The 22,983-nt window shown below is 47.8% G+C and overlaps 1 protein-coding gene and 1 long non-coding RNA gene across 4 annotated transcripts in view; one reads left to right on the top strand and one right to left on the bottom strand.

Moving 5' to 3' along the window:
• Positions 1–18,207, top strand: part of Sptbn2 (spectrin beta, non-erythrocytic 2) — a 34,928-nt gene extending 16,721 nt beyond the window's left edge. For both annotated transcript variants that reach the window (XM_059263127.1, XM_059263122.1), the window contains exons 14-36: positions 2,049–2,186; positions 2,858–3,614; positions 4,529–4,731; positions 5,090–5,180; positions 5,382–5,528; positions 8,058–8,321; positions 9,812–10,036; positions 10,290–10,379; positions 10,875–11,135; positions 11,223–11,353; positions 11,556–11,760; positions 12,220–12,594; positions 13,391–13,635; positions 13,738–13,876; positions 14,372–14,456; positions 14,711–14,907; positions 15,200–15,342; positions 15,431–15,506; positions 15,580–15,630; positions 15,823–16,043; positions 16,308–16,481; positions 16,988–17,030; positions 17,359–18,207. In XM_059263127.1, the coding sequence (XP_059119110.1) occupies positions 2,049–2,186; positions 2,858–3,614; positions 4,529–4,731; positions 5,090–5,180; positions 5,382–5,528; positions 8,058–8,321; positions 9,812–10,036; positions 10,290–10,379; positions 10,875–11,135; positions 11,223–11,353; positions 11,556–11,760; positions 12,220–12,594; positions 13,391–13,635; positions 13,738–13,876; positions 14,372–14,456; positions 14,711–14,907; positions 15,200–15,342; positions 15,431–15,506; positions 15,580–15,630; positions 15,823–16,043; positions 16,308–16,481; positions 16,988–17,030; positions 17,359–17,586 (4,489 nt within the window). In that variant the 3' untranslated portion in view covers positions 17,587–18,207. The remainder of the gene's footprint in view (positions 1–2,048; positions 2,187–2,857; positions 3,615–4,528; positions 4,732–5,089; positions 5,181–5,381; positions 5,529–8,057; positions 8,322–9,811; positions 10,037–10,289; positions 10,380–10,874; positions 11,136–11,222; positions 11,354–11,555; positions 11,761–12,219; positions 12,595–13,390; positions 13,636–13,737; positions 13,877–14,371; positions 14,457–14,710; positions 14,908–15,199; positions 15,343–15,430; positions 15,507–15,579; positions 15,631–15,822; positions 16,044–16,307; positions 16,482–16,987; positions 17,031–17,358) is intronic.
• LOC131911235 (uncharacterized) overlaps positions 1–22,983 on the bottom strand; it is a 30,415-nt gene that overhangs the window by 6,793 nt on the left and 639 nt on the right. For both annotated transcript variants that reach the window (XR_009379305.1, XR_009379306.1), the window contains exon 2: positions 2,261–2,314. This is a non-coding gene — a long non-coding RNA (uncharacterized LOC131911235). The remainder of the gene's footprint in view (positions 1–2,260; positions 2,315–22,983) is intronic.

Raw genomic sequence — 22,983 nt, 5'->3', positions numbered from 1 at the left:
CATGTGCCACCACACCCAACCATACTCAAAAGTAGAGAACATGTCACAACAAACCCTTGTGTGTCCGTCTCCCAGATTTCATTATTGTCAATCCGTTGCTCTTTTTGATTGATTTCCCTTTTAAAAGGCAAGTCTCTAATATGATTCCTCAAGATAGCCCCTTTAAGAAAGATGAGGCAGTATCCTTATATATAATAATAATACTTTCAAATTATGTGTGGACTTAAAATAGTGCAATTGGAAGCTAGATATGGAGTATGCCTGTGATGCCAGTATCCAAGAAATTATGACAGCCTCTATAAGTCTGAGACTAGTGTGAGCTGTGTAGCAAGTTCCAGGGCAGCCTGGGCTACAATGTAAGACCCTGACTTAAAAGAACAAGTTAAAACACAAAATAAGCCAGGTGGTGGTGGCGCACGCCTTTAATCCCAGCACTTGGGAGGCAGAGGCAGGCAGATCTTTGTGAGTTCGAGGCCAGCCTGGTCTACAGAGCTAGATCCAGGAAAGGCACAAAGCTACACAGAGAAACTCTGTCTCAAAAAACCAAAAAACAAAAACCCACAAAATAGCCGGGCTGCAGTGATGGCTCAGTGGTTAGGAGCAACGCTTTTTCTGGGTTTGCTTCCCTGCACTCACGTCAGGTGTTTCACAATTGCCTGTGAATCCAGTTCCAGGGGATCTGACACCACCTTATCTTGTTTCTGCTGGTGCATACACACACACACACACACACACACACACACACACACACACACACACCCTGAGTTGTATCCAAAGAGCAGTAAACCTTACATTCATTTAGAAAGGGCATCTTTTTCCCCCCTTTTTTTCTGTCTTTCTTTTTTTTTGAGACAGATTCTCACTATGTAGCCCTGGCTATCCTGAAATTTGCAATATAAGCCAGGCTTGAAATCACAGAGATCTGCCTTCCTCTATCTCCTTAGTGCTGGATTAAAGGCATATGCTACCATGAACAGCCGAAAGGACATTTTTATTGAACTTCAATACCATTATCACATAAAACAAAATTAGAAACTCTTAGATATCACCCACTGTCAATCCATAATCAAATTTCCTGGCAGTTTTGAAATGTAAGCAAATGTTAAGTTTTAAGATCTCCTATTACAGTGTGGGCTTGACAAACTATAACCCTTGGGCTAAATCTAGCCTGCTGCCTGAGTTGTTTTGTTTTGTAAATAAAGTTTTATTGGAGCAGAGCCTGCCCTCTCATTTAAGGCTATGTTCATCCCACCTAGTAGAGTTGAGGACTGTGGCTCAGACTGTGACTCACAGAGCAAAAGTATTTACTCACCTGGCCTTTTACAGAAACGTCAGGTGTTCCCTGCCGCCAAAGACATTGGAGTTCACATCTTTATGCTTAGACATTTGTTTTTGGTTCTTTTTAGCTCATAGTAGCAGGATGTGACATGGGTAGGTGGTTAGGGGGTAAGAGCCACAGGAGGAACACTAAGTTGTTGAGTTTGACTTGCTGTGCAGGTATTCCTGACTTTGGATCTTCACTATGTTTTTGAGCAACCCTACAGTGGTTAGTTTTTCTCCTTGTTTTGAGGGAGTTGGGGGCTCTGACCTGCAGGTCTGTGGACCTTGTAGGCTAAGAGGCACAGCAGTGCTGGGACAGAAGCCTCATGTTTAAGTGTAGCCAGTCTCTCTGTCCCACAGCCAGCTCCTAAATCATGACACAGACTTATTATTAATTGTAAAAGCTCGGCCTTGGCTGCGGCTGGTTCCTAACTAGTTCTTATAACTTCTTTGTGGCTCGGTCACCTTTACTCTACTCTCCATCCTGCTTCCTCTCCGTCTCCTGGAGTCTCCACCCTTCTTCCCTGGGTCCTTTGCGCCTGGAAATCCTGCCTAGCTATTGGCTGTTCAGCTCTTTATTAAACCAACCAGAGTGACACATCTTCACAGTGTACAAAAAGATTATTCCACAACATTTAAGGGACAGTGTTTCTGTGGGCATCTAAGGGAAACTACCTGGGTACCTTGCTGCCTCATATCATTCAGGACCTACTCTTCCCTTGCCTCAGGTTTGAGACTTTGGAGCCTGAAATGAATGCCCTGGCTGCACGGGTCACTGCTGTAAATGACATTGCTGAGCAGTTGCTGAAGGCTAATCCACCAGGCAAGGACCGCATCATCGGCACCCAGCAGCAGCTCAACCACAGGTGGGTGAGGTGGGGAGGCAGCCCTAAAGAATAACACTAAAAAGAAAAAAGAAAAAAAAAGCAAATTTACTTACTAGGCAGTGCAGATGGCAGTTGGAAGAAGAATGTGGTAGGGCCTGCAAGGGTGGCTGAAAATGAGGAAAGAAAGCTAATTGGAATACGTTGAGAGAAGAGACGTCATAAAAGAAATAGAAGAGGGGGCTGGAGAGGTGGCTCAGATGTTAAGAGCACTGGCTGTTCTTCCAGAGGTCCCGAGTTCAATCCCCAGCAACCACATGGTGGCTCACAACCATCTATAATGAGATCTGGTGCCCTCTTCTGGCATGCAGACAGAACACTGTATACATAATAAATAAATAAATCTTTAAAAAAAGGAAGGAAGGAAGGAAGGAAGGAAGGAAGGAAGGAAGGAAGGAAGAAAGAAAGAAAGAAAGAAAGAAAGAAAGAAAGAAAGAAAGAAAGAAAGAAAGAAAGAAAGAAATAGAAGAGGTCAAGGCAGTCCAGAGAAGCTGGGAACTATCAGAAAAGGAAGCAAAGGGCAGGGGTGAGGAACCCTTCTGACAGTGGAAAGAGGAGGTGTGTGCACAGAGCAGTAGGAAGAGGTCTCCAGGCACCTGGCCAGGGCAAGGACGCTAAGCCCCTTCCACATGTAGACCTTTCCCTACTCACAGGTGGCAACAGTTTCGGTCGCTGGCAGATGGCAAGAAGACAGCTCTGACATCAGCCCTGAGCATCCAGAATTACCACCTAGAGTGCACAGAGACCCAGGCCTGGATGAGAGAGAAGACCAAGGTCATTGAGTCCACCCAAGGCCTGGGCAATGATCTGGCTGGTGTGCTAGCCCTGCAGCGGAAACTGGCAGGCACTGAGAGAGATCTGGAAGCCATCTCTGCCCGGGTGGGTGAGCTGACCCAAGAGGCAAATGCCTTGGCTGCTGGTCACCCAGCCCAAGCCCCTGCCATCAACACCCGGCTTGGAGAGGTACAAGCTGGCTGGGAGGATCTTCGGGCCACCATGCGGCGCAGAGAAGAGTCCCTGGGTGAGGCTCGGAGGCTGCAGGACTTCCTGCGCAGCTTGGATGATTTCCAGGCCTGGCTAGGCCGCACTCAGACTGCTGTAGCCTCTGAAGAAGGGCCAGCTACCCTGCCCGAGGCAGAAGCCCTCTTAGCCCAGCATGCAGCCCTGCGGGGAGAGGTGGAGAGAGCCCAGAGCGAGTACAGCCGCCTCAGGACCTTGGGCGAGGAGGTGACCAGAGACCAGGCTGATCCCCAATGCCTCTTCCTCAGGCAGAGGCTGGAAGCCCTTGGAACCGGCTGGGAGGAGCTGGGCCGCATGTGGGAGAGTCGGCAAGGCCGCCTGGCTCAGGCCCATGGCTTCCAAGGGTTTTTGAGAGATGCTCGCCAGGCTGAGGGCGTGCTCAGCAGCCAGGTAAGAGCCCAGGGAACATAGTCCCAATTAGGAAGAAGAGGAAAATAGGGATCAGGGGAAGGACAAAAGAAAGTGGCAGAAGGGGTAGGCAGTACAAGTGGTTGGAGTGGTTGAGCAAGCAATATAGGCAGGAAGTACATATTAGAAATATGGTTTTTTAAGATTTATTTAATATATATAGCATTTTGCCTGCATGTGTCCCTGTCAGCTAGAAGATAGCACCAGATCTCATTACAGGTGGTTGTAAGCCACCATGTGGTTGCTGGGAATTGAACTCAGGACCTCTGGAAGAGCAGTCAGTGCTCTTAACCACTGAGCCATCTCTCCAGCCCCTAGAAATATGTTCTAATAACATATTTTATATGTTATTACAGTGGTTCTTAACCTTCCTAATTCTGGAACCCTTTGATACAGTTCCTCATATTGTTGTGACCCCCCCCACCATAAAATTATTTCATTGCTACTTCATAGCTGTAATTTTGCTACTGTTAGGAATCATAATGTAAATATCTGATATGCAAGATATCTATATGTGACCCACAAAGGGTCACAACACACAGGTTGAGAAATGCTGTGTTACTAGAACATAATAATTCTAACAAAATTTAAATGTAAACACAACCAAACTGACTTTAAAGGAAATGAAAAGCCTGGCTAGTCCTGTAACTATTAAATAAATCAATAGTTACAAATAAGATGGAACGGGATTTGGACTGGTAAGTCTTCCAGCCCAGTTAGTTGCCTTGGAACATTGTAAGATGCCCACATTAGTGGCCTCAGCCCTGTCTACAGAGCCATCTGGGCCACTCTGTTCCTCACCAGGCTGGTCCCTGTGTACCTCTGGGCAAGTCTTCTCAGCGGAGTAGAATCTACATGCTCTGGGAAGTGAGCTTGCTACTGTCTATTCCACACAGGAATATGTTTTGTCTCACACGGAGATGCCAGGGACACTCCAGGCTGCAGATGTGGCCATTAAAAAGCTGGAAGACTTCATGAGCACCATGGACGCCAACGGAGAGCGCATCCGTGGACTCCTGGAGGCTGGACGCCAGCTGGTGTCCAAAGGCAACATCCATGCTGAGAAGATTCAAGAGAAGGCAGACTCCATCGAGAAGAGGTGTGATGAGGATGGTGGACAGATGAGGAACTTGGGGGAAATAGTGGAAAAGAGAGTGGTCTAAAGCTTGATACACAGAGAAATGAGTTCATCTGTGGCCAGGTGAACTGACAGACAGAAGGGAGTTGGAGGCAGATGACCAAATAAAAGAAGATCAGAGTGGTTGGACAGGCTGGACCAGGATCCACGAGGGTCTTGCCACATTGAGCCAAATTGGAGCCTACTAGGATGGCAGGCCTAGAAATCAAATTCCTTGGGTATCTTTCGGGACCCCTGGGGGACATTATTCACATAAGAGGAAGACTGGGTCTTCCAGGTGAGTTAAGGGTCATGGTTTCATCCTGGGTTGTCATTGCAGACACAGAAAGAATCAGGAGGCAGTGCAGCAGCTTTTGGGCCGCCTTCGGGACAACCGAGAGCAGCAGCACTTCTTGCAAGACTGTCAAGAGGTGAGACTCTCAGTTCCCTGGTGTCCTGTGGCATTTCCTAGCTATCTTACACACACACACACACACACACACACACACACACACACACACACACCCCCTTCGTGGCTTCCTGTGGAGTCTTCTGCATCTCCTGGCTCATCTGCCCCCACCACTCCTTCCCTCTAAAGTATCTCCTTCATTCCTGCTTTATGTTTGCACCAGCTGAAACTCTGGATTGATGAGAAGATGCTGACAGCTCAGGATGTGTCCTATGATGAGGCCCGCAACCTGCACACCAAGTGGCAAAAGCACCAGGCATTCATGGCTGAGCTGGCAGCCAACAAGGACTGGCTGGACAAAGTGGACAAGGTAACTAGTGTGGCCAGAGCCGCAAGATGGTGAGCCTCTGAAGCTGCTTCTGGACATATCCTGGACACATTATAGGCCAAGGGGGCCTAACCCCAGAACATAGTTCTTTCCAGAGACCAACACTGATAAAATGGAAAGTTAGGGCTTGGGGATGAAGTTCTGTCAGACAGAACTTCAAGAAAATACAGTATATTAGCCAAATTGTAGCTTGGGTTCAGTGTCATAACTGTTTCTGGATCTGCAGCACCATAGCCTCTTCTGCTGTGTTGTCTGCAAACATCTATAAAGGGCTGACAGGAAATACTTCAGGCTTTGTAGGCCATACAGCTTCTGTACAGCTCCTTCTGTCTGCTGTCACGGCACAAAAGCAGTCATAGAAGCTAATGGGCATGGCTGACCTCCAATAAAACTTTATAAAAACAGGCAAGGGGGCAGATTTTGTCCATCTGCCATGGTTTGACAACCCTTGTTTTTGAATCTTATCATTCCTAGGACTTTGTCTCCTACACAGCTCTGCCTCAATTGCTGAGGATAAGTGAATATTTGCTTCTACTCAGCAAATATTCCTAGAGATGATAATGTGAGCTAGCATGTTGCTAGGTGGTACATGGCATATCAGAAGACATTTTTCCTCCCTCAGGAGCATAGTAACTGGGGAGAGGAGAGCAATGTTTGTGTTTGTTCAGCAGACACACACTTAGCACCATATGCAAGCACTGAGAGGGAAAGGAGGTGATGCTACCACTAGTTCAGACTTCCAGGGAAAGCACTGCAGCCAGGATGGGAGACATGTAGACAACTAATCAGATCCAGAGCAGAAGGCTAGTCTGCTGACACGGGCCTGTAATACTAAGCTACTTGGGAAGCTGAGATGGGAGGATCCCAAGTTCAAAGCCATCCTGGACAACTTAATGAGACTCTCTCTCTCAAAATGAAAGGCTTTGCCTAGCATGTACAAGGTCCTCTGTTCAATGCCCAGGATTGCAAAAATGAGTGAACAGATCCAGAGTAGAATACAGTGAGTGTCAAAAGGTAGAGTCCATTAACGCCCTGACACTAAGCTGAGTAGAGACGAGTGGGAATGCATCGGGTGTCTGTGGAAGGTAAGGAGAATCGTGAGCAAGCAGCAGTATTGGGTTCTAGGTAAAGTGAATGATAAGCTGAAACCCAGAAGTGTGAGGAGGAACGAGGAGGAAGTGAGTCTGTCAGGAGCACGGAATGTATGACAAGGCTCCTGGAAGCAAAGGTGGACAAGTGTCCTGGGCAAGGTCAGGACAAGCCTGGATCACTATGCAAGGCCTGTGCTAAAGGCTGTGAAGCCACACAAGCCAAGCTGCCCTTTGACCCTCTTCATCCCGACAGCCACATAAAACACCTGAAAGCGCCGGGCGGTGGTGGCGCACGCCTTTAATCCCAGCACTCGGGAGGCAGAGCCAGGCGAATCTCTGTGAGTTCGAGGCCAGCCTGGGCTACCAAGTGAGTTCCAGGAAAGGCGCAAAGCTACACAGAGAAACCCTGTCTCCAAAAAAAAAAAAAAAAAAAAACACCTGAAAGCATCTGACTTTATGGTCTCAGAAGCAGACCCTGAAACCAGAGTTGTGGAGCAGCCCAACTTCAGGAGAGGTAGTACCACAAAACACCCGGAGGGGAGTGAAAAGATGAGACAGAAGAGTAGTCTAGACAGGATATGTTGGGGTAGACATGTACCTCAGTAGTAGAACATGTACATGGCATGTGTGAGGCCCAGGTTCTATCCCCCGTACCACAAAGGAAGGAAGGGAGAGAAGGAGAGGAGAGTATCATTGTGGCAGGCTTGCCACCAGGTTGTTGGGGCTCAGAGCTACTGGGGCACCCTGGGAGACAACACAGACCCTGAAGCAGCATTATCCCACCACAGCATGAGGTTGCTGATTAGTCACCTCCCAGTCTGCCATTGGGTGAGGGCACTTCATTCACCACACATGCTTCCTGTACTTCCACAGGAACAAAGTCTTCAAGCTGAAGGACTAAACATGGGGAGACCATGTGAGATTTGTTTGCTGTAGTGCAAGTGAGAAGACATGAGCTAAGAAACATGAAATGACAACAGATAATTGAAGTCCATGTGCAGCGGAACACTAGAAGCTATGAGCAGTAGAGAACCCAAAATAAGAAAAGATTGCAAGTGGCTTTTAAGAAATCTTTTTAGACAGGATCTTGCTATATAGACCAGGCTGGCATTAAATTCACAGCAACCTTCCTGTCTCAGCCTCCCAAGTGCCAAAATTCCAGGCCCAGCTCAATGGCTTCCTAAGTGAGAGTCAAGTTGGATCTTGAAAAAGGAGTGGAGTATGATCAACAAAGAAGGGAAGTCCAGAAGGCTTTAGAAACCTCTAGGAAGAGTCTACTAATAAGCCCGCCTCACACGAGAAATTAGAACTACTTGATACACTCAGTTCTCTACTGTTGAGATCCCTATCCCGTGATCAACCTGCAACATTCAGTGGTGTCCTAACCCTGGCATTTAGACTCCTTTGTCTTGTCACTCAGGAAGGGCGGGAGCTGACTCTTGAAAAGCCAGAACTCAAAATCCTAGTGTCAGAGAAGCTGGGAGACCTGCACAGGCGCTGGGATGAACTGGAGACCACCACCCAAGCCAAGGCCCGAAGCCTTTTTGATGCCAACCGGGCAGAGCTATTTGCCCAAAGCTGTTCTGCTCTGGAAAGCTGGCTGGAGAGCCTGCAGGCCCAGCTGCACTCAGATGACTATGGCAAGGACCTCACCAGCGTCAACATTCTACTAAAGAAGCAACAGGTATGCAGGGGACCTTTGGGGAGAGTGAACAGCAGGAGAATGGAAGAGGGTGCCTAGCTCTTGAAATTCAAGAGGGAGGCCTGGTAGATGACATCTTTTAGCATTTCTAACAGTGATTTCAACTAAAGACTGCATTACAACGTACAGGGCTGTGTGTCAGTCAGGGCAAAGTCAGGAGACAGGTCACATCAATACCTTGGACAGGGAAACTTTAGTTTAACAAAGGTATTAGTAAAAGGTGTTAGTACTCAATCTGTTTTCTGTTGCTACCTTAGCCTGGGTGACTTATTTGTTGAAGTTGATTCTGGCTTGCAGCTCTAGAGGTTCAAGGGCATAGCACCAGTATCTGCTCAGTTTCTGAAGAGAGTCTTGTACTGTGTTGTAAGAGGACAGGCGAACATGATAGAAATTAGCTCGTGTGAAAGAGACGAAACACAAGAGGCAGCCTCACTTTACAACCTGCTCTTGTAACTAATCCAGTCCCATGGGAACTACATAAATCCCTTTAATGGCCTACTCACCTCTTAAAGGCCCCCCTCTACTGTCTGTCACCACTTTATCTTGAGGACCAGATTTCAGCCTAAGTCTTGGAGGAAACAAACCACATCTAAGTTGTAGCAAGTCTTAAACAGAATTCTACAGCAAGTGTCAGAAGACCTTTTCTCTGTAAAGAGACAGTAGGGCCAGCAATGGCTCTGTGGATAAAAATGCTTATCACCAAATCTGACTATTTGAGTTCCATCTCTAGAACCTACATGGTAGAAGGAGAGAAACTGCCCCCATACACCCACAAATAAATAAAATGTAAAAACCACCACCACAACAACAACAAACAAACATTTTCAATGGAGCCAAATGATAAATATTTTGCATTTTGTAGGTCATATGATCTCTATCATAGCAATTCAACTTTGTCTTTATCATGTAAGAGAAAAATAAAAGCCATACACACAATACATAAGAGGAATGGAGGTCAGCTCCAATACACTTTATTTACTAAGTAGGCTATATTTGCTGATTCCCTGACCCTAAGAATCCTGGAATAGCGAGTGTAACGCCCTGGCCCTGGAGGGGAAAGAGCTACTAGACCCCTTGTTCTCTGTGGGCAGTCTTGAAGTCCAAGGAAAAAGCAAAGCATGCTTCCTCTAGTGCATTGTGCTATGCCTTTAGCGCCCTCTTCTGACAAGGCTGGCATTGTACCAGTGGGCAAGAAAAGAAAATGCACTTGGTCTAGTTTCAGCATCTGAAAGTAAGGCAGAAGTGGATTTGACAATGAATTCATAATATGCATAGTTGTCACACAGTCCTGGAATTCGTGTGTGTGTGTGTGTGTGTGTGTGTGTGTTAAAGTTTGGGACTGACCTATCTAGACCGAAAGAGGTTGTTCTCCCCAGGTGATCAGGAATCATGACTGGCTTGATATAGGCTATGTCTTCTGAGTGTGAAGGTGGAAATGTGGCACTGACATCTTTTCTCCTCTGTGTTTGTAGATGCTGGAACGAGAGATGGCTGTGAGAGAGAAGGAGGTGGAGGCGATCCAGGCCCAGGCAAAGGCCCTGGCCCAGGAAGACCAGAGTGCAGGGGAGGTAGAAAGGACCTCAAGGGCTGTGGAGGAGAAGTTCAGGGCCCTGTGCCAACCCATGGAGGAACGCTGCCGGCGCTTGCAAGCCTCCCGAGAGCAGCATCAGTTCCACCGGGATGTGGAGGATGAGATAGTGAGTAACCAGGCTGGGCATGGAACAGCAAGCTGCTCCCAGCCATGTAGCTCTCTAGCCTCTTTCTGGGCACTGGGGAGACACCCACAGTGCTCCGTTCCCTCTTCTATGTTGAGAGTGTTCCCTCTAAGGATGTTCATGGATGTTCTACAAGGCCCTCTACACTAGAATGAGATGGCTGCTCCCTACATACACAGCTATAACTGTAGGTAGCTCCTCTTTGCACCTCTATTAACTTTTTCTTTCTCTCCAGTTGTGGGTGACTGAGCGGCTACCCATGGCCAGCTCTATGGAACATGGCAAGGACTTGCCCAGCGTCCAGCTTCTCATGAAGAAAAACCAGGTGAGGCAGAGGGCAAGGGTGAAAACAAAGTTCCCAAGAGCCTTTTCAGAGCTTTGTTTTCTCCTTTGTTGGGGTGATGATGGGAGGTGAAGGATGGGTGCTATTGTCTTAAGACAAGGTCTTACTATGTATCCTTGGCTGGCCTTGAACTCACAGAGATCCCCTTTTGTCTGCTGAGATTAAAGATGTATGTATGCTGCCATGTCCATCTCCTTTGTTTTCTCCTATGACAGGGTTTCTATGGCATCATCTTGTTGCTATGTAGCACTAGACCTGGCAATTTAACTTTCCCTAGCTCAGGAGTGTGGCCTCTGTTGGTAGGAAAGCATGAGGATTGAAGGGATATCACATTCTGTCCCTAACCTGGAAAGAGTCTGCAAGAGGATTCAGGAAGGAAAAGAATATAGGGAGGGCTCCAGGTAGAGGAGGTCTAAAGGGATAGAGGCTTGGGGGTTCTTTTTGCAAGCTTTTCAGTGTATTTTCTGGCTGGGACAGACCCTGCAGAAGGAGATCCAGGGCCATGAGCCCCGGATTGCAGACCTCAAAGAGAGGCAGTGTGCTTTGGGAGCAGCAGCAGCAGGTCCAGAGCTGGCTGAGCTCCAGGAAATGTGGAAACGCCTGAGCCATGAGCTAGAGCTTCGGGGTAAGCGACTAGAAGAAGCCCTTCGAGCCCAGCAATTCTATCGTGATGCTGCAGAGGCCGAGGCTTGGATGGGTGAGCAGGAGTTACACATGATGGGCCAGGAGAAAGCCAAGGTGAGAACCAGAGCAATGGTGGTTTGTTTTGGCCAATTCTTCCTGCCCAGGACCCTGCTGTCTGATGTCTCCTTTTCCCTCTCGCAGGACGAACTGAGTGCCCAGGCAGAAGTGAAGAAGCATCAGGTATTGGAACAAGCCCTTGCCGACTATGCTCAGACCATCAAACAACTAGCAGCTAGCAGCCAAGATATGATTGACCATGAACACCCAGAGAGGTGAGTGTGTGAGTATCCAAGGGCCTAGACTCTGGAGGAGAGGAGGAGAGCTGGTTCTGGAAAAGTATAGGAATTGTGGCGTCTTTGAACCATGTGCATACAGAACAGACTAGAAAGTTGTGAGAAGCAAAGGACTTGGAAAGCAGTTAGGGACATAAGAGACAAAGCTCCATGGAACAGGCCATTCTCTCTACCCCTGCAGCACAAGGCTAACAATCCGCCAAGCCCAGGTGGACAAGTTGTACGCCAGCCTGAAGGAACTGGCGGGGGAGCGGCGTGAGCGCCTGCAGGAGCACCTCCGGCTGTGCCAGCTCCGCAGAGAGCTGGATGACCTGGAACAGTGGATACAGGAGCGTGAAGTTGTGGCAGCCTCCCATGAGCTGGGCCAGGACTATGAGCATGTGACTGTGAGTGCCACACAGATCGGCACCAGGAAGCATCAGGGCCCACAGGGAGACCAAAGCCGTGGTCCAGGCAGAGTGCTGAGGGTGGGGACATTGAGCCAGACAGAGAAGGCACTGGTCTTATGGGTTTTGAGTTATAAAACTTGAACTATTGTGCAGAAAGAGGGGTATGGGGGTGACCATAGGGGAGGACAAAAATGAAATTGCTACTCTTTCCAACAGACCTCAACAAAACAGGGTGAACTTCAGATTCTTTGCTGTGGTTAGAGGTTTGGGCCCTCTGGTACAGAAATCTAGACCATAGTTAGGGCATCCTTGTTAAGGGCTAAAAGTTTGAAGTGCCTCTAGGTGCCTTTAGGAACAGTGGGTTCTCAGTTTTGGGGAGAGAAGTGACTGCCCCACGAGGCAGTGACCTCACACACTAGGTCTCATCCCTGTCTCTACAAATGTTTCCTCCATCAGATGCTCCGGGACAAATTCCGAGAGTTCTCCCGGGACACCAGCACCATTGGCCAGGAGCGTGTAGACAGTGCCAATGCACTGGCCAATGGGCTCATTTCTGGGGGCCATGCTGCACGGGCCACTGTGGCTGAGTGGAAGGACAGTCTCAACGAGGCCTGGGCTGACTTGCTGGAGCTGCTGGACACAAGAGGTCAGGTGCTGGCTGCTGCTTATGAGCTGCAGCGTTTCCTGCATGGGGCCCGTCAAGCCCTGGCACGGGTACAGCACAAGCAACAGCAGCTTCCAGATGGGACTGGCCGTGACCTCAATGCCGCTGAGGCCCTGCAGCGCCGGCACTGTGCCTATGAGCATGACATCCAAGCCCTCAGCACCCAGGTCTGACCCTAGCTGGACAGGTGGGGAAGGGAAGGCTAAGAGGAAACTGTTTGGTGGGAAATGGGAGGAGAGAGGTTCCTGTGCTGTGGAGAGGCTGGGAGGCTGGCAACCATGGAGGGGCATTTGAAGATAAGGTTAAAATCACTCGAGGAATGGATATCAGCTACCTTATTCAGGCTTGTTTTATAACATGTATGTGCATGCACATGCATCAGCACACATACTTCAATGTATGTATGGAGGTCAGGGGACAGCTTTGGTTCTATCCTTGCACTTTAGGTTCCAATAATCAGGCTTGGGCAAGTGCTTAAAGTCATTGAGGCATCTCACTGGCTAAGTTCACAGTTGTAGTAAAGACCCATGACTTTTTCCAGTGGTTCCAATCGCTGCAAAATCCTTCATGCTATGCCCAAACCCACCTGTTGATGCCACTCAGGCCAGACTTCTGGATTTACGAAATTAACACAGATCGTTCCTTCAACCCCATATGACCAGTCAGCCCTCAACCTAAGTCTACTCTGCAGGCTGCACCTCTTCTTCTAGTGATTTTTCAATGTCCCTTATACCCTGGATAGGACAGCTCAACTTGATTTCAGAACCCTATCCCCTAGGGTAGCCTGGGCCCCAGGTGAGGTCCAATAGGACAGAGGGTGGTAGGTAGAGCTCTGAACCTTGGTTCTTCTACCACGTCTTTGGCTGGTGAAACAAACAGGAGGTAGAAAGCAGTGCAGGCATGAGAGTGCCTTCAGCTCCTCTGTCTCCCAGCTCTGCCTGACTCAAAACTGGGTTCCCACAGGTCCAGCAGGTTCAGGACGATGGCCACAGGCTACAGAAGGCCTATGCTGGAGACAAGGCCGAGGAGATTGGCCGTCACATGCAGGCAGTGGCTGAGGCCTGGGCCCAGCTCCAGGGAAGTTCCGCTGCCCGTCGTCAGCTCTTACTGGACACTACGGATAAGTTCCGTTTCTTCAAGGCTGTCCGGGAGTTGATGCTTTGGATGGATGGGATTAACCTGCAGATGGATGCCCAGGAGCGGCCCCGGTGAGACCCACAGTGCCTGGCATCCTCCACAGGTTATGTGATACTACTGGTGGCTGTGGTGGGACTGGAGCAGCTGGTAATACCATCTTTGTATTGGCCTAGGGATGTGTCCTCTGCAGATTTAGTCATCAAGAACCAACAAGGCATCAAAGCAGAGATAGAGGCCAGAGCAGACCGGTTCTCCTCCTGCATTGACATGGGGCAGGAGCTGCTGGCCCGGAGCCACTATGCTGCTGAGGAGGTGGGTGAGACCCGGAAAGAACCCGGCCAGCCACACCGAACATGGGTCATTCCTGAAATTTCTCTTTCTGTTCATTTTGTTTGTTTCTTTGGTTTTTGGGTTTTGTTTTGTTTTTTTTGTTTTGTTTTGTTTTTTTTTTTGGTTGTTGTTCTTTGGAGTATTTTGTTTTGTTTTGTTTGGAGACAGGGTATCACCATGTAGCTCAGGCTGGCCACAGTTCTCTTGCTGCACCCTCCCAAGTGCTGGGCTACAGGTGTGCACTACCACACCCAGCTTTGATTCTTCCTGTCTTCTGCTTCTTGTCATTCTTTCTTAGCAAGAATTTTCATTGTCCTCTCAATGCTGTCCAGGGATTTCTAAAATCCCACTTCTCCTCCCAGAACTATTTTCCTCTCCTCTTGACATTAGAAATCTTTGCTGTACTTCAGTGGCTTCCAGAGACCTTGGAAAGGCCCCATTAGTTCCTAAGCCATGCCTCTTTCCCCTACCCCACAGATCTCAGAGAAGCTCTCCCAGCTACAGTCCAGGCGCCAGGAGACAGCTGACAAGTGGCAGGAGAAGATGGACTGGCTGCAGCTTGGTAAGCCACTGTGGGAGTGTCAGCTGGAGGAAGGGGGCTTGTGAGAAAGGCCTGGGCATTGCCTATCTGTAGTGGCCACAGTGCATGATACCAGGAACCCTGGGTGTGGAATTCCAGGATCCTATACTTGGTACTGACAGTGCTCTGGGACAATGGTTTCTCTGTCCCTGTACTTGAAGTTGCCACTGCTACCATTTCCTGCCACTACATACTCTAATTTTCCATCTCTCTCTGCCCCTCCCCAACCATGGCAGTTTTGGAGGTGCTTGTGTTTGGGAGAGATGCAGGAATGGCAGAGGCCTGGCTATGCAGCCAGGAGCCATTAGTTCGAAGTGCAGAGCTGGGTTGCACCGTGGATGAAGTAGAGAGCCTCATCAAGCGACATGAAGCCTTCCAGAAGTCAGCAGTGGCCTGGGAGGAACGTTTTAGTGCACTGGAGAAGCTCACTGCGGTGAGGACTGTGGGACCTCAGAGGTACCCGACCCCACTGGAGCCCAGCCTGTTCTTGTTACTGTCCAGAACTTCTTCTCTTCCCCATTCACTGCTTCTCTGTGTGTGAACTGAGAGTGCTCTTCTGTCACATGACCACAGATGTCAGTTAGCCTGGGTGCTACTGAGATCACTCTGCTTCTTGCCCTATCTTCTTTTAGATTCTCTTCTCTGTCTTTCCTGTTTTATTGGGCTAGAGCTGAGACATTTCTGTTTTTCTCCTCACCATGAGACTTGCTGACATTTCTTGACAGCTGGAAGAGCGGGAGAAGGAGCGGAAGAGAAAAAGGGAGGAGGAGGAACGGAGGAAACAGCCCTCTACTCCAGAGCCCATGGCTAGTCGGCCTGAAGGGAGTCTGGTAGATGGCCAGACAGCTCCTGACACTGCCTGGGATGGGTAAGAGCTAGACACCTGGGCCAGGAGGTTGAGGCTGAGCCTAAGCAAGCCACAGATAATCATTCTGTGTCACATTGGATCATTCTAGAACCCAGTCACAACTGCCACCATCCACACAAGCACCCAGTATTAACGGGGTCTGCACAGACACAGAGTCTGCACAGGTAATTTCATGTCCATGAACATTCCTTTCAACCCTGCCAGCACCCACAACCTCACAGCTTCTTCTCTTCACAGCCCCTGTTCGAACAGCAAAGACTTGAACAGAGCAGTGTCCCAGAAGGGCCTGTGAGTCTCTCTGGAGGGGTGGATTTTGGTACCTGGGGGATGAAGGGACAAAAGAAGTGGGTAGGGGTCCTGGGTGTGAAGCTCAACAGAAGCTTGGGCTGGGAGACCAGCTCTTGGCCATAAGCTTCCTGATTCCAAGGCAAGGTACCATCCATATCACCTATTAGCAATGAAATTGTTTCCCCCCCACAGGGATCTGGCACAGGGGACGAGTCCAGTGGGCCCCAGGGAGAGAGGCAGACTCGGCCCCGGGGCCCTGCCCCTTCTCCAATGCCCCAGAGCAGATCATCTGAATCAACCCATGTTGCCACCTTGCCCACACGAGGCCCTGAGCTCTCTGCTCAGGAACAGATGGAAGGGATGCTGTGCCGCAAACAGGAGATGGAGGCCTTCAACAAGAAAGCCGCCAACAGGTACCAGGCCTGGCTGTGCAGAGCCTGTAGCCTCTCAGGTTTCTGCTTCTGAGGAGAGTTTCCTGGAAACTTCCTAGACAGACAGGGGAACACTTTATAGGAGTTTGTCCTTTGGGAAAGGACTGGGACTCAGGACTCTCATAGGCTCAGAGGAGGGCCACAAGTGACCTAAAGACTGTGTTGTGGAACTTACATGTTACAGGTCCCACAAAGGCCACCAGTCTACCTATCTACCAGGTTTCTGACCCCGCCATCTCTCCCCAGGTCCTGGCAGAACGTGTACTGTGTCCTTCGGCGTGGGAGCCTCGGCTTTTACAAGGATGCCAGGACAGCTAGTGCAGGAGTGCCATACCATGGAGAAGTGCCTGTCAGTCTGGCCAGGGCCCAGGGCAGCGTGGCCTTCGACTACCGGAAACGCAAGCATGTCTTCAAGCTGGGGTAGGAACCAGGGCTGCTCTCAGGTTGGGATGGAGAGTCAGAGATAAGGCAAGGTAGATGAACCATGAACAAGGTCCAGAGGGAAGGAAGTTACCCGAAGAGAGCACATGAATGGAACTGCTATGCTAGGTGCTTGGGTACATTTGTAGGTGGAAAAGAGTGGAAATTCTGGGTCCTGAATCACACTAGAATGGAGGAGCTAAAACACAGGCTGAAAAGTTACCTTGGATAGAAACTGTGATGGCAGGATGCTAGCTAACCCTGGCTTCCAGGGGCCTGCCCACTGCCAGCAAGAGCCTTAGCATTGCCCTTTGCGCTCTACCAGAAAGAGTCTGCTTTGGCACGTCTGTAAAACCCTACAGCTATGAAGAATGTGTAAACATGATCTGGCCTTGAGGGCTGTGCCCTCACAGTCAGTCCAGTCATGGGAGAATACTGAGCTCACAGAAGCATTGACATGCCAAATATAGGTTCTTAGCTCTGCCCTGTGCCTTCTCTCCCAACAGCTTACAGGATGGCAAAGAATACTTATTCCAGGCCAAGGATGAGGTGAGCCTTCCCCTGTCCTGCTGTTCTCTCTCTCTGCCAGCATTTTGTTTTATGAGACAGGGTCTCATCTGAAGGCTTGGTTCCTATTCCAGAATGGCCTCGAACTTATAGCAACAGTCCTAGCTCAGTCTCCTGAGTCTGTGTTCGCAGGTATATTGCCACCATGACCAGCTGAGGCTCCCTATCCTAAAGGGGTCTTTTTTCTCCTTCTAAAACAAAAATGTCCATCTTTTTTCTACTTAGTTCTTTCATACTTTCCTTCTGTCTGCTCCGTGCGGCCCCAGGTGAGAGTCCTTGAGCATGAGCTGATGTCTCCCGTCCCTTACAGGCAGAGATGAGCTCATGGCTGAGAGTGGTGAATGCAGCCATTGCCACTGCATCCTCTGCCTCTGGAGAGCCAGAAGAGCCAGTGGTGCCCAGTGCCAGCCGAGGTCTGACTCGGGCCATGACCATGCCCCCGGTGTCACAGCCTGAGGGCTCCATCGTGCTTCGCAGCAAGGACGGCAGAGAAAGAGAGCGAGAAAAACGATTCAGCTTCTTTAAGAAGAACAAGTAGTTGGGGGCATGACTCCCAGGCCAGCTCCCTCCTTCCATTAAGGAAACTGCCAGGGACTATCGACAGAGACCGCCCTCTTGTCAGGACAACTGCCTGCTGCTAGGGTCTGCTGCTAAGGTCAGCCCATCACCAGGAACTGTCACTGGGGACAAACGAGTGTTCCCACAAACAACCTTCTCTTCTGCTATTTAATTCAACTGGTGGTGGGACCCAGGCAACCCCTATTATCACTCTTCCCCACCTTGTCACCTCTTCCCAAGCCTTATGCCTCCACCCCCACCATGGTGCAGATAGTGTCACCCTCAATGTGGGCTATGTGGGAACCACTGTCCCTGCCTCAGGGTCATTGTGCCACCATAGCTAGGGTGTGCCATCCACCATCCAGTTCTTTGCCGCTGGGGTCAGCCAGGACCCTCTCAGAGCTGAAGCAGGACCCGAGGGCAGGAGCACCAGAGGATGGAGTCGGAGGCATTGAAGCCTTCCCTGCCTATCCTGCGTCACCCTCTGACTCAGGTGGCTGCTCCTCCAGCCACTCGAGGTGGCTCCCAAGTGTGAGTTGTTCAGGAGTAGCCACATCCTGGAGTCTATCCAAGGAGGTGATTAAAGCTCAGCTTCTCTCACTGCCTTTGGTGTTGTTACTTTTCTGACCACAGCCTCTCTGGTTCTGGTCTCCTGTGTGTCAGACATCCACTCTACCCCCACCTTCTGAGCCTCAAAGAATCATGTGATCCTGAGAGCCTCCCTATCTCAGTCTCCCCATGAGAGTGATCTGTTTCACTGGATTGGCCTATGCTAAGCCTCTGTTTAGACCAAAGACATTCACTATGGTTTGGGTTGTTGTTAATTAATAGTATTCGTGTTAAAAGGCAGGAAATTACTCTCCTTGGTGCACTTTTCTTTTTCCTTTAAAAAAGCTGTTTAATTTCTTGCAGTGCTGGGGATGGAACCCTGGGCCTCATGCATGCTAGGCAAACACTCTACCACTGAATAGCCCGGACACGGTTCTTCACTCTCAAGTCTCTCAGTTGTTTTCAGTAAGGGGTGGTGAGGAATGTTACCACAACCTAGTCTCAGCTGCTGCTCAGCCAGCAGTGGAAGATGAGCACCCTACTTTCTGTCTTTCCGTAGCATCAAGGGAGCTCACACAGAATCAGAAGAGTGGCAGGTTCCCACTTCCTGAACTCCAGAACAGTGTCACCCTAGGAATACATAAGGTACATCCTGAGCATGTAAATAAATACACAATATATTCTAGAAATGGAGAGAAGTATTTTTTCTTAAAATTTGCAGTATTTAAAAAGGAGGTATTAAAGTTGGAAGTTTTGGGTCTCTTTGACTCAGAAAAGCTAGCCTGTCTTCAGCATAACTGCCCAAGGGCCCTAAGCAGCCCTGACTGACGACTATCAGTCAAAACAATGACAAGCAGAGTCAGGTGTATGCAGGCTCGGGACTAGCATCACATAGCCCACAGTGGGCTCCATGCATCAGATCTGGCACAGCTGATCATTCACAGGGTAATTATCCTTTCTCTTAAGATAAGTGGATTCAATATCCCACAGTAAACATGTATCAGTACAACAGTAACAGCCCCCCCACAGACAAAGCAGACATCAAGAGGACTCAGACACCTGTTCTCATAATTCAAGGACAGCAATGAAACCGCCCTATTAGACATGGGAGAGTCCTTATGGAGGGCTCAGATTATGTGGCTTGGGGAAAAACAATAATTGAAAAGTTTAGAAGCAAATGTGGAATGTGTGGGAGAGAGATTAATGGAGAAATGATGACCTCTATCTAAAAGGTAATAAGTAGTGCCTCCAACTGATGTGTTCCTGCAGAACAGTCATTGTGAATGAAAAGGAAAGACAAGAATTAGGTGAGAATCATCTACATATGTGGCAGCTACTGAAGCTACTTCATGGTATGATTCCATGTGGGCAGAATGGAGAAGAGGGTAAGCAAAGGGCAAGTCTTCAGGAGAGAAACTTTTGAATGTTGGAGGAAGAGAGGAAAGATGGTAGAGGAATGGGGCCCGAGGGATACAAAAAAGGTTAGGGCACAAAAACAGTGTTAGTGTTGGCCCTGCATACTGGTGGGAAACAAATAAACAGAAATGGATAAGCTATATAGGAATGAACTTGTTTGCATTTTTACTGAATACCACTGACAAGGGTGGATTTAACTTGTGTTGACCCACATGGTAGCCACTGGCCACATGGGACTACAGAGTACCCAAAATGTGGCAAATCTAAACTTTGATGTGCTGAAGGTATGAAATAACAGATTTCCAGGGCTTTAGGAGGAATTCTAATATCTCAATTTTTATATTGAATACATGTTGAAATGTCAAAATTAAAATAGATTTCAAATTTTTGTATTTGGATGTTTACTGAAAATTTGTATTTATTTATTGTGGTGCTAGGTATGAGACCCAGGGCCTTGTGCGTGTTAGATAAATGCTTTACCATTGAGTTTCACCCATAGACCATTTTCCCAGTTCATTTTGAAATATTAATATAGTTAACTATATCTCCATTGGCTAGCACTGTTCAAAATGGACCAAAGACCTAAACATGAAAGATAATGGGAATGGAAGAGAACACAGACTATCTACATGACTTGTGGTAGGAGAGGGTATCTTAAAGGGAACATAAAAGAGCAATCTTTATGAAACAAAAATTAATTTGGTTACATGTAAAAAAAAGATTCACACCCTGTCTCAAAAAAAAACAAAACAAAACAAAACAAAACAAAACAAAAACAAAAAAACCCAAAAAAAACCCCAAAATTTACTTCCAGAGACAAAGATATTAGTGGAAAGACAAGATATCTGAAGCCAATAGGAAATATTTACAGGCTGGAGAGATGGCTTAGTGGTTAAGAGCACTGACTGCTCTGTAGGAGGTCCTGAGTTCAATTCCTAGCAACCACATGGTGGCTCACAACCATCCGTAATAAGATCTGGTGCCCTCTTCTGGCCTGCAAGGACATATGCAGGCAAAATACTGTATACATAATAAAATAAATCTTTTAAAAAAAATATTTACAATATGCAGCAAAGTCCTACATCAACCTGAAATACAGGCAGAAGAGAGGATCAGGAAATTTATATGAGCACAAATTCCAAGACTTTAAGAACAAGAAGGTATTTTCAAAATCATTGGTCATGAGACAAAAACAAATCAAAGCAAGTTGGGAATAATACCTTACACCTCTTTGACAAACATTAGGAAACTGGATGTCAAACCATGATAAAGATGATAAAACATCGCCCCTTGTGTGCTGCAAGTAAGAGGATGTGCTGGCAGAGCTTTTCTGGGGACTCGGTACACTTAGGCATGTTAGTTTTGTATACCCCATGACCCAACAGCTCAGCAATTTTACCCCTCGATTTACATTCCTCCACATAACTAGAGCACACACAGACTGCTATTCACAAATAGTTTATGATGCTGAGGAACTGAGGCAATTTTAGCAGCTTATCTCCAACAAAGGGAAGGTGAAATGTATGGCTGAAGCAAAGAATATCACAGAAATTAGACTTAACACATCACACTTAGAGGGGAAAAACAAGAAATAATTAGCTACACAACATATCATTTACATTATTTATACAAATGTACAATGGGTGAACCTTGTTTAGGACCAGCCAAGAAGCCAACTATAAAATGGATTTGTGACAATCTAGGGAAAGTTTGAACATAAATATTAGATGATATTGACATAACACATAGGGCGGCAGTATAGTTTAGAGAAGGTCCCGGGGCTTGGTCCCCTGTACTATGAATAATAATAACAGATTGTGAGGTACTGAGAGACAAAATTACATTGTGTGTATAAAAGTCTGGGTAAAATGTTGAAGCTAGACAAAAGGTCCAGAGGAATTAATCACAAGTCTACATTTGTGGGTTTTTCTTTTTGTTTTGTTTTGAAATTTTCCACAATGAAGAGTTTTAAATGAATTGAAAAAAATACGTGCATTAAAAGGCATGTCTCAGCCGGGCGGTGGTGGTACACACCTTTAATCCCAGCACTTGGGAGGCAGAGCCAGGCGGATCTCTGTGAGTTCCAAGGCCAGCCTGGGCTACAGAGAGTTCCAGGAAAGGTGCAAAACTACACAGAGAAACCCTGTCTCAAAAAACCAAAACCAAAACCAAAACCAAAAAAAAAAAAAAAAGTCAGGAAAAGGCATGTCTCAGGAGCTGGAGAGATGGCTCAGCAGTTCAAACAATTGCTACTCTTGTAGAGGACCCAAAAATGGTTCTCAACACTCACATTGTAAAGCTCACAGGTACCTGTAACTCAAGCTCCAGGGGATCTACCACCCTCTTCAGGTCTCTGTGGGCACCTGCACACACATAGCATACATTTACACATTAGCATGAGAAAACATACATTTTCTCAACAGGATTTGTCTGTTTAGCCCTGGCTGTCCTGGAATTCTGTAGACCAGGCTGGCCTCACCCAGACAGAGCTCTACCTGCCTCTACCTCCTGAGTGCTGGAATTAAAGGCATGCGCCACCACCACCCAGCTCACATAATTTTTTTCAATATTAAAAAAAAAAGAAAGAAAAGAAAAACCAGAGACTAGAAATGATGGTACAAACCTATAATTCCCAGCACTTGGGAGGCTGAGGTAGGAGGACTGAGTTCAAGCCTGGTCTGGGTTACACAGCCAGTTCTTGGCCAGCTTTGGCTAAACAGTAAGGCCATCTCAAAAATTAAAAAAGGGAGTGAAATGAAAATTTTAGAGAAAGATGGTAACTGTTAACAGAGCATTAGTTGTGGAGACCTCAGGAAATTTGAGAAGGACAGAATGCAAAGTTGTGTGATCGCAAAGTGAATTTCAGGACAGCCAAGGGTACACAGAGAAACTCTGTTTTGAAAAACAAAATAAAAAAATTTAATTTAAAAAATGTGTGTCTCTTATTACAATTGGAAAGACAATGGCTTCTGAAATGACTGGGAAACATGGATTTGGTGAAAGAAATGTTTCCAAGTAACTTGGGGAACTGGTCTTTATAGTATTGGACGAGCTAGTGTTGAAACTACCACAATGGGGAATGGTGTCTAACAACCATCCTAGTGCCTCTACTAATCTCTCTAAATGGCTACGCTTTGTTGAATGAGATAGTGAGTAATCCACCTAGTCAGCACCCTGCTGCCACCAGGAGGTGCCCTTGCACCGCGTCTGAAAGTCAGGAGCCTGACAATTGCCTGCACCTCTGGCAGCTTGGACTGGACGTGGAGCTCCTCGTCCCACTCACGTTCCCAAACTAGGAATCTCTCTGGACTTCTGCACCACGTATTTTTCGGGAGTGCTCACCACATTTCAGGAATCGTGATAGATAGATACACAACGAGAGAGGGAAAGCCCAGCCCACGTATATTCATGA

Source organism: Peromyscus eremicus, chromosome 1, assembly GCF_949786415.1.
Source record: "Peromyscus eremicus chromosome 1, PerEre_H2_v1, whole genome shotgun sequence".
NCBI lineage: Eukaryota > Metazoa > Chordata > Mammalia > Rodentia > Cricetidae > Peromyscus > Peromyscus eremicus.
Note: the sequence above shows the minus strand (reverse complement) of the source record. Positions and strands in the feature narration are given on the sequence as shown.